This window comes from Lygodium microphyllum, chromosome 4, assembly GCF_053477565.2.
Source record: "Lygodium microphyllum isolate KBCC chromosome 4, Lygodium_microphyllum_v1.1.10, whole genome shotgun sequence".
Lineage (NCBI taxonomy): Eukaryota > Viridiplantae > Streptophyta > Polypodiopsida > Schizaeales > Lygodiaceae > Lygodium > Lygodium microphyllum.
The window spans coordinates 14,742,207-14,753,637 of record NC_141138.1 but is presented as its reverse complement, the minus strand read 5'-3'; the positions used below and the strand labels follow the sequence as shown (position 1 = coordinate 14,753,637).

Genomic DNA, 11,431 nt, shown 5'->3' with positions numbered 1-11,431 from the left:
CAGCGACGACCGAGCTAGAGCAGGGGCCGGAGGAGAAAAGACAAAAGGTGGAGGAGACTGCCACTACTACGATCAGGCCCCACTCCCCACCCCCAGCAGGCCACTATGATGACTATGTAAAGGAGCTGCACGCGCAGTTGCAAACAGGCAGGCAGGAAAGGAGGGTGGCGGTGGAAGAGCTGGCAGCGGAGCGCGAATCGCAAGCTACCCTCCAACTGGACAAAGTAAGACAAATAACATAATATCAAAAAGAAATTGCTGTGCCTAAGGAGGAAGCCAGCACCAAGGAGGTGGAGGAGCTGAAAACCTTGAAGGAGCGCGATGCTACTTGGGAAGGACGAAGGAAAATTCTGATGGAGCGTCTCACCAGGGAAAGGGAGACAAATGCCCACCTTCAGCGCAGAAATGACCAGCTATCTGCAACTAACTTGGAGGCGCAGAGCCAGCTCAAAAAATTTAGAGAAGACGTTGCAGAGCTGGATCAATTGAGGGCAGAACAGGTGCGCAGGTTACAGGCGACACGGGACCAACTCAACGAGCAGATTGCAGAGCAGCACCGAGAGCAGTCCCGTTTGCACCAGGAGCTCGAAGCCCAACAACAACAGCTCATGGCAATGACCCTCCGACAAGGAGAGAGCCTGGAAGACATGGAGAAGCGGGCAAAGGAATGGGCAAATCACAACGAGCAAAGAGTGCGAGACCTAGCACGCCGGCTGGCCAAAGCTGAGGGCGACAAAGTGATGGCTGAAAACCAAGCAGAGGCAGCCCAACTTGCTATGATGGCTCAACAGCACACTTTCATCAACACGCTACTCCACACCACCCACTCAGAAACAGGAGAGACCAATGATCAGTTGCAGAGAAAGCTAACCACTGCGCACAAGGCCCTTACGGCAGGCCTGCACGTACCACTGCAACTAGGAGGCCCTCCGCAGAGCCTGGAGGAACAAAGGAAATGTCTGGCACAAGCAGGACTGACAACACAGGAAATGGATGATCTGGGGTTCACAGAGGAAAAAAAAAACACAGGAGGAGGAGCAAGCGGAAGGGGGTGAGCCCGAGCTTGAATTAGGGCCTCAGGACGAGGAATATGCCCCGCCACCCCCTCAACCCCAACAAACCGAAATGCCACCCCATGACGCACCCGCCGAACGAAGAGCGGCCCACACCACTCGAAGGAAGGAACTAGTGGAGAAGGCAAGAAGAAAACTCAAGGCTAGACCCGCCCTGAAACAGCCCGCCCCTTTCCCGTTGCGCACCCAAGACTCACCCGCTGAGTGCCGTGCTGAGATGATCATTTGGGAGCAGCAGGAGTATAGCCGGGACCCCTTCGACCTACGCTTCGAGTTGCCCACCGCTCTGAATAGGGTGCTGCCCATTCAGTTGGTGGAGGATATCATCGCCATGGGGGCCCGGCTCAAGGCTAGATGGTTAGAAGAGCGTGAGGCCCACCCAACTGCTTGGGGGACGAAGGACCGCGAATTTTGGCAGGACAAAGTCCTCCACGTACCCTGCACCGTGGAAGGATATAGTTCCCAACCTACCTGGAGGCAGCGCATTTTTGACGTCAACCTGGAGGCGTGGATGGCGTTTTGCAACACCCTCCCTTCGGAAAGGAACAGCCCCACCTTTATGCCATTCCCTCGAAGGGTAGGAGTGGATTTTAACCCGTCCATCCACGGCAGGTTTGACTTTCCCATTATTTACAATGCCAACTCCACTTCCCATAGGAGAGCCCTTCTCTTCACCCTGCCCGACTTGTATAGCTCCATAAATAAATTCCTTACTGAATTCTCTTCTTGTCCTGACCCAACCTTCATCACCACCTGTAACTACCTTAGATTAATTAGAATACTAGTACACCAGGAACCTGCACCCCAAGAGCGCCACCTTCCGCCCCTTTATTTTGATCCCAATGCCATAGACAGCACCACCATGACTCGTTTCATGATGCGTGCTGCCCTTTTGCCATCCTTTTGTGTTGCACTGCTGGAGGACATGAATGACAGCAAGTTCACACAGTGCAATCACCCCTTTCTCTCCACCACTACCCTTAAAACCCGCCTCCATACTAAAGGCTACTTGCTAAGCCGGAAGTTCCTCAACAAGGCCCCACGGCCTCCACCCATCCTTCCCCATAATTCGGATGATGAGGGGTAGAACTCCCATTATCCCTTGTATTGCTGCCCCCATGTAACCAAGGCAAAAAAAAAAAAAACCTGAACACAGTCAAAGGTGTACTTTATCTCCCCGTTACCACCCTTCTGCTCCACGCGGCCCCCGTCGCCCAATCTCCTAACTACGTAATACTTAAGTATGCACACGCACGGCACTCATATAATACCTACACAGAACTAATTCACAGTTTGGGTCCTCAAGTGCAGGACAACACTCTCAGCTTGCTCAGCGTTCGACCTGTCTCCCAAACTAAGTCTTGTGCACAATACAGAGACTAGCACCACCCCTAGGGAGAGACCACCTGACAGGTTTTCAATTACAGGTATCGACAACCACAACCCAAGTGGCATTCATTCTTCATCAACCTCCCATGCTAATTGCCCACCCAGCATCCAGCGAGTTGGCAAAATCACCCAACGCGGCATCCCCAACCAACCCCCGCATACCAGGCGCCAGTGCAGACCCCAAGCCCCGGTTCCCCCGACGTCCTCAGCGCCTACCACCACTTGCTCCCTCCGCCAGTAAGTGCCATGGGACTGGCACTCGTCTAGGAGGGGGGCAATGTTAACCCCAACACGACAAGAGCGAAATAAGGCAGAGAAGACGCAGGGCAAAGGCAAAAAGAAGGTAGCCCGACGGAAGGAAAAGAAGGAGAAAAGCCCAAAAGCGCAAGGACAACCGTCAAAGACCAAGGCAACCATAAAAAGGGAAAGGCGCATAAAAAGTGCACTCTAAAATCTTGTAAAAGAGTGCCGGGCTCTCACCCGTGCTATTTGTAAAGATAGAAGGGTAGTGAAAAGAAAGCAAGGAAGAGAAAAGAACAATGGAAAAAAGGGCCTGGACTATGACCGGCCATGTAAAAAAGGGAAAAAGGGAATGACCGCCCAAAAGGGAAGTAGGGTTTTGTATATAAAGTTGAAAAGTGAATGAAGAGCTCATTCTTTGGCGTGGCAAAACTAGTCTTCTTCTTCCTCTCTTCTTCTCTCCTTCCTCTTGCTTGTGTATGCTCTTGAGAGAGGGAGTGTGAGAGTGTGAGGGAGTGAGTACGTGAGAGAGTGAGGAATCAAGAGGGTGAAGCTCTCCACCATCTCCTCCCCCCTTCTCCTCTTCTCCTTCCTTCTCTTCTCTTGCGCGCGCGGCTATGGAGGATGAGGCTTGGCGAAGGAGGAGGCTTGAGGATGCTTGAGCTAGCATCAAGAATCATGGAGCTACCAAAGTGTGAGAGAGAGGAGGGTACTCGATCAAGCATCAAGGTAAGTTCACTGCATTCGTAGGATCGACGGCGCGTCGGCTAGGTGAGAGATAGCCATGAGAGCTCGCTTGGAACGCTTGAACAATAAGCGGTCCGTGGGTCTTGGTGGTTGAGCGAAAGCTCCCACACTTGTTCATCTGAGGGTTAACAACTATCCAAGAAAAAGAGAGAGAGAGAATGAGAGAGCTTCTTACATATTGCTTACTTTCTTGAATCCTTACTCCTTCTCCTTCACTTGAGCCTTCAAAACCAACCTCTCTCAGTGGCACCGCTCTAATACCATGTCAGGAATCATGTGGTTGGGGGGGCTTGCTTGAGCTACTATGTCGAACACACACAACACATAAGAGAGATGGAGGCCAAAATGTTTTCTTGCTAGTTTTTCTTCCTTCTTTCTCACCCAATATAATGTACACAAAGTATAGATAAGATACAATATAAAGAAAAGTGGCCTACTAAGTCAAACAATGCATGACTGACTATATTAATTGATCTATGCTATAACTATGCCAACTATAGATAGATATAGCTAACCAAATATAATAAGTGATAAGGCAATGAGTATGTGAGGATCCTAATGACATGCAAACCTATCTAACCAAGTAGTCCATCATCAATATCCGCACGTGTTGAGCTTGCCATCTCCACTTTTTCATTGCCTATTCTTGAGGCATCTACAAAACACATTTGTGAGGACTCTACACTTGTGAGGCTTGGAAGATGCTATCCAATCTTTACTTTTCCGTACCAAAGAGATAGATGTATGCTCACAAGATATCTATGATACTTTATTGCCTCTTTTTAATGGTGGCCAGTCACATGTAGCACCAAATGAGGCGATTTTTCAGCCTAGACAAGCTTCTCATGATTCCACAAATCGACTTATTTTACTAATGTAGATATGAACAATGCATTGCTCGATGAAATAATAGAGATTGAGTAGTCTAGGACTATGCCAAAATGGTTAGTGCAAACATTGTGCGATGGTAAACTGGATGCATCTTTGGTTAATCACACTCGTTTTGGCTCTCGTAGTGTCTATTATGCATTCGTTGTTTCCCATTTGTGTGATGAGAATGAGCATGTTTCTTTTGAAGAGGCACAAAGTTCAAAAAATTGGACAATTGTTATCCAATCTAAGTATGATGCTATTGTCAAAAATGGTATTTGGTTTTTATGTGACTTGTCAACTGGAAAAAAGGCTCTTTGTACTAAGTGGATTTACAAGTTAGCATACAAGTCGAATGGTATTATACTTGTTACCAAGGGTGGTTCAACAGAAAGGTATTGACTTTGATGAGACCTTTGCCCCTAATTACCATATAAAAACAATGCATAATATTTGTACATTGCCAGCTCATAATGGTTGGAATATACATCAATTGGACATATAAAACTACATTTCTGAACAGTGACTTGCATGAGGAAGTATATGTTTTTCAACCTCGTGGTTTTGTTCAAAAAGGGTAGGAAAACAAAGTGTGCAAATTGAAAAGGACATTATATGATCTGAAGATAAAAACCTTGATCTTTGTAAGAGAAGATAAATGCATACTTGAATGCACCTTTTATATCATATCACTAATTATAATAATAAATTAAATTTCACTTTTGGCATGTTAAATTTAGGCCTACTGCATCATTATTTGGGCATTCAGATCAAGCAATGTGATGGAAGTATTGCATTGTACCAAACAAAGTATGATGACATATTACTGTAGAGATTTGGTCTTGAAGATTGCAAGCCTATTACTTCTCCTATGGAGAGAAGTTTAAAGTTGAACTTTCATGATGCCGGAGACAATTTGATATCTTTCTCTATCAACAACCTATGGGATGCTTGATTTATATATGAATTACAATTTGAGTGGTACTCAACACCTCGGTATCTTTTGCTATTTGAGTGGTGCTCAGCACCTTCAGGTGTTTCATTACTGCCAGATTTATATGCTTTTTCAAATTTTGACTAGGCTTCTTATTATGACACTCCTGTATCCACAAGTGGTTTTTGCTTCATGCTTAGCAACTCATGCATATCATGGTTGAGTAAGAAGTAGCCCATTGTGGCCACTTCTAGTTGTGAACCTAAGTATAGGGCAACTTTCACAACTATATTTGAGTATGTTTGACTCAAATTGCCTTTTGGCTAATTTGGGCCTTAGATGGTCATTGGCCACCACCATCACTAACAGTTAGAGCACATTGGTAGTTGCACAAAAGGCAGTGTTCCATGCTTATACTAAGCATATTGAGGTGCATTATCATTATGTTAAGGAGACTCTCTACAAGAGAGATCGGCTTGGCCTATGTGCCAACGTAGGACAACCTTCTAGATCTTTTCACAAAGGCTTTGCCTCATGAAAAGTTCGAAGCTTTTCACCAAGCTTTGGGCATACTCCCCTTGGTGGATTAATCATAGTCCACTGGGCTTGGCACTTTCCTATACATGAGTGCCATCCTTGTTCATCACATCACTCCTAGAGGGACAATTTATCACCATATTTCAATACTCCCCTTGGTGGATTAATCATAGTCCACTGGGCTTGGCACTTTCCTATACATGAGTGCCATCCTATACATGAGTGCCATCCTTGTTCATCACATCACTCCTAGAGGGACAATTTATCATCATATTTCAATAGTGATGTGTGTAAACACACTTGGGACCATCATGACACTTTTTTCTCTTTTGGTTTTCTTCTTCAATTTGTATATACTTATTCATTTTAGGGCATACTTAGTCCTATAAATCTTCTCTATTATACCACTCGAGACACTTGTTTGTGCACTATCAAAGCTTCTCTAAGCTACTTGTCCATTCTTGCAACACTAAATTCAACATTCATCGATGAAAGCATAGCAATGACTATCCAAAGATGTTGCGAGCTTGTAATAGGGCCATCCGCAAAGTGCTCATATGAATCTTGACATCCAATAAGGCAACACCATCCAAAAGCTTTAGTATGGTAACATGTTGCTAAGAGATTACACCTGGCCCAAACAATTTCCCTAATTTTTTCGCAGCATTAAATGGATGGGCTACACCCATTATTACTATGACTTTTGTGTCCAAAGAAGCAAAGGTAAGTAATATGAGATCATACTTACCATTACCATTTGTGCAACTTTGAGGTGTACATGTCAAGGCCAGCCCTAAGATTCCCAGTATATAAACTTATCATGAATGCATGAAGGCATCCAATTGAGCAATGCCTGAGGAGCCACATACACACCAATGGAATATCCATAGTGTAGTGGTTTCTCCCCAAGCCAAAATCCCACCCTCCAACCAAAAGCATGCATCTCTCTCTATCTACAACTGATAAGAATGGACTTTTGACTTTCAGACCTTGAGAAAGCTAAAAGAATTATTTGCAATTATCACTATCATAGAAGCTTAGTTTCACTGGGAAGAGCAAAACCAACAATTTCACTATCAGTTGCCAACTTATCCAATGCCCTTTTCGTATTACGAAGGGACTGAGATCTCTCTCTCTCTCTCTCTCTCTCTCTCTCTCTCTCTCTCTCTCTCTCGCTGGCCATATTGCATTTCCTCCTTGACTCTAACCTTGAAATGAAATACTTTTTGTTTATTTTTATGGTCGATGTCAACTTGTCGCAATAGTGAACACCAAGATTGGTAAGCTACTTTTTGCCAAAGATATGGGCCAGCAGAGATCTTCCACACAGCTTTCAATGCTAAATCATGATGTAGATTATGAACCAAAAACCACTATTTTGAAAAAATAATTCTATTCACAAAGAAAATTCAATAGGCAATAGAAAACCAATGGCTGTGCCTTGTTTGATCCAACTGGTTGTTAAATCTTGAGATTTTCTAATATTTTTATTGGCCTTCATCATAACTAGGGTTAATGTTTTGTTCGTTAAGGCTTGCACCTTTTCATTGGCCTTTGTACCATAATGGCCCATTGTCACTGGTTGACTATAACAGGAGCCAGCTACCAAGTTTCATGTCACTGAACAAAGTTAGCACCTTCAGTGTAACAAAGGGAGCGAACCAAGTGAGCACAAGGGTACCTGTATAGACATGTGCTCAAGCCATAAGTTACTCAATGCCCCTTCAATGCAAATGCCAGCAGCTTGCGATAGTTCAATCATTCTTTGTAAAGTAATTCACATAGTTCTTGTCATACAAAATCAGACATACATTTGACTGTCAGATATATGAGGTGACAGAACTAGCCCGAAGCCATTTTAAAGAAGGCCATTCTCAATTATTGTGGCAATTCAGTAAAGTAATTCTCACAGCTCTTCCTAACTTGTACAAGAATTAGTTATACATTCGCCTGTCAGGTATATAAGGTGACATTTATTTTTGAAGCACTTCTCAATTATCGTGGCAATTGCTTCACTCAAGTTGCAAAAGATCAGAGCACAAGGCTGAATCTACTATCCAAGAAGCATGTTGAGCTTCTGCTCAGAAGCATACTGCACTCCTGTTATGGCACCAAAGCATATTTCTAAGCCTCAGTAGCATCCTCGGATATACTCTTTCATCACTGGCATCCAATAGGTTGCTCGGGCATGTTCTTCAACATTGTATCTAGCATGCAGGTTTTGGAGCTCAATAGCTAGGTAATCAAGCCAACAGAGAGGAATGTTTGCATAAAGCCCTTTTCAATAATTGCAGAAGCTGAAACATGACTCAATCCACTGATCCGAGCCACTGGGACACAACACTTTAATCTCCTCACTACATGCAAACATGTTTGAAAGCAAAACAAATGTTGAAGAGCGTCCCTCATTCCGCTTCAAGGCATCGGCAAAAGACTCAATAGCAAGCTCAGCCATACCCCTTTTTCTGCAGGCATCCAACAGAGTGATCCACATCACTCCATCAGGTTGGAAGGGCATGCTCCGCAACACTGCAACAGCCGCATCAAGGTCACCAGCACGGCCAAAAAGATCTACCATACAGTTTTCAATCTCAATAGCCGGTGCTAGAGCATACATTTTCACTAATGCAGCGTAACACATCATGCCCTCATCTAGAAGACCCGAATGACAGCATACAGAGAGAAGGTTCATACCTAGTATCCCATCCACACACATGCCTTCTGCTGTCAATTGCTCAAAAAAATAAAATGCAATTGTCTCATTTCCATAAAAAGCGTATCCCTGAATGCCAGCAGACCATGAGATTACATCTGGATCAGGCAGATCATCAAAAGTATCCTGTGCTTCTGCTAGCAATCCACATTTCGAGTACATATCTATCAAAGCATTTTTTATAACATGATCGTTTTCAAAGCCCTCAACAATTATCTCAATGTATAATTCCTCCCCTCTGCATGGAACCCCAATGCTTCCACAAGCTTGTAAGCTGTGAATGTATGTGACAAGATCTGGGGAAACACCCTCAAGTTGCATTTCTTTCTTACAGTAGAGTGCTTTTTCAAAAACACCCTGTTGAGCATATGCATGTATAATTGCATTCCAAGATGCTACATCACGCACTCTCAATTCATTGAAAACCTGTTGTGCTTCTAGAAGTAATCCGCAATTTGCATACACGACCACCAAGCTATTACCAACACAAGGATCTAAGTCATATCCTACATTCACAATCCTCATATGTAAATCCTGGCCCCAGTATGAAGCTCCTAGAGCACAAGCTTTCAAACAGCCAGCATAAGTTACAGCATTTGGAACCACACCATCAAGTTGCATCTTTTCCAGGCAAGATAAGGCTTCTTCAGCAAGTGCAACTTCAACATAACCTGTAACTAATGCAGTCCATGTGATGATATCCCGAGCTGGTAGCTCATCAAAGACTTCTTGTGCTTCTGCAAGTAGCCTGCATTTGGCATACATATTCACCAGTGCACTACCAACATAACAATTTCTTTCAAACCCTTCTTTAGCAATCTCAATGTGTAATTCTTGGCCCTTGCTTATAGCCTTAGTACTGCCACAAGCTTTCAAGCTGCAGACAAATATGCCACTATCTAGAGAGCCACTCTCAAATTGCATCTTCTCCAAACAATTGATTGCTTCCTCAGCAAGCCCTTGTTCTACATAGCCTGAGATAAGTGCAGTCCATGAGACCACATTGCGTACTAGCAGGCAATCAAAAACTTGCTGGGCTTCAATAAGTGAGCCACATTTTGCATAGCTATCCACTAAGGCATTTCCAACAAATGAATCTCTCTCAAACTCCTTCATAACGATTTTAGAATGCAATTTGTGAGCACTAGTCAATCTTCTTGAAGTTCCACAAGATTTTAACCCAGAAGCAAAAGTAAAAGCATTAGGGGAGACACCATCCATTTCCATGCGCTCCAAACACTTCAGTGCATCCTCACAATGCCCATGCTCCATGTAACCTGTAATAAGTGTGGTCCATAGTACTACATCTCTACTTGGCAAAGCATAAAATACCTGCTCCGCCTCCAAATAAGAGCCGAATTTTGCATACATATCAACTATAGTACTGCCCAGAAAAGGATCTGCTTCATAATTTTTCCAAACAGCCATTGCATGTGCTTTTTGGCCCTGCTCCATGCACTTAAGCCTGGCACAAGCTTTCAGTAAGATCTGAAGTGATGGTTTGCTGATATGCAAGCAATCTTCTTGGATTTGCCTAAGCAGTTCAAGAGCAAGCTGGAATTTCCCATGTTCAATATGTCCTTGAATCAAAGGGATCCAAGAGTTTTCTGTCTTGAAACTCGATTGCAAGAAACCCTGATGTGCATTTGATAGGCTTTCCCAATTCATATGTATTGTGTTTGCCACCATCATAAGCAGATCAAGGCCAGAGTTTCATAAAAGCTTCCCTTGCCATGCCGGAGATGAAGGTGCAGATAATTTGATTCATACGCATCTATATCTCTTTTTCATGTATGCACATACATTGAGTTTGCCACTATCATAAACAGATCAAGACCAGAGCTTCATAAAAGCCTCCATTTCCATGCCGTACATGCAGGTGCAGATAGTTTGATCCATACACATCATTTTTCCATGCGCAGCTTTCTGTCAAACAGACAATTTCCTCATCGCAGTATTGAATGTTCCAACAGAACCCTTCCATACAAGGAACTCAGACCGAAATGAAATGTGGGCGAGGGACCATTATAGAGCTACAGCCCCACTGCTTATTTTGTTTGCAAGAACATGTCAGCTGAAACAGTGAGCCCCTTCATATACTAGTTGATTGAATGAATTTCCTTCCAATGCATGGCTGCCCTGCGGAGAGCTAGAATCCCTGTGTTTGGGACCTCTGCCCGTGCCCTTCTTCCCAGGCACGTGTTGTCCATAGCCAAAACCCGGATGCTGTGGCTCCATACCAGAGATGAGAGTCCTTGCGATGCAGGGTCTTACAATCAGAACTAGTAAGGCACGTGCGAATACTGGGATGTGTTAGGGGTTAGGGGTTGAGGGGTTGAGCCTTGTTGTATTTGTTTCATAATATAATATATTGAATATTGGATATTGAGGTGCGATGGAAAAGCCTCATAGAATGGAATGTGCAAAGTGCATCTATTGGTACTACCTATATGACACTTCCTTGGGGGTGGACCAAGGAGCAATTCAGATCACACACCAGCAAAGCATACTTACAAGTCGTATGGCTTGGTTCCATTTGGTTACCGTTCGACCCGCAACCTGCTATTGATATTGATATTGATAATATTGATTATGTGATTTTGTTATTGAAATTGGATAGTTTTAGTTTTGTGGTTCCGTTTGGTTACCGATGGGCTTGCAACCTGTTATTGATCTTGATAATATTGTTGATGTGATTTTGTTATTGAAATTGGATAGTTTTGTGGTTGATAGAGAACAAACAAGTAATATTATGATAATCTCAATGAAGTTAGTTTGTACTCATATATGTGAGTTGAGTATATGTTGAGGAGCTTGAAGTTGTGTTTGTGATGGTGTATAGAGCATGATATAGAACTTTTAAGGTGTGTTTGTGATGAAGAATATATAGAACATGATGTACATAATTTTCCCCTTTTTGATGTTATT

At 43.6% G+C, this 11,431-nt stretch overlaps 1 protein-coding gene across 1 annotated transcript; it reads right to left on the bottom strand.

Annotated features, from left to right (window-relative positions):
- Window positions 1-8,071: 8,071 nt before the first annotated feature.
- Window positions 8,072-10,192, bottom strand: LOC148036814 (pentatricopeptide repeat-containing protein At3g03580-like). The gene has a single exon (XM_087677039.1). It carries the CDS (start codon window positions 10,190-10,192, stop codon window positions 8,072-8,074), a length of 2,121 nt encoding a protein of 706 aa, XP_087533165.1.
- Window positions 10,193-11,431: the final 1,239 nt, after the last annotated feature.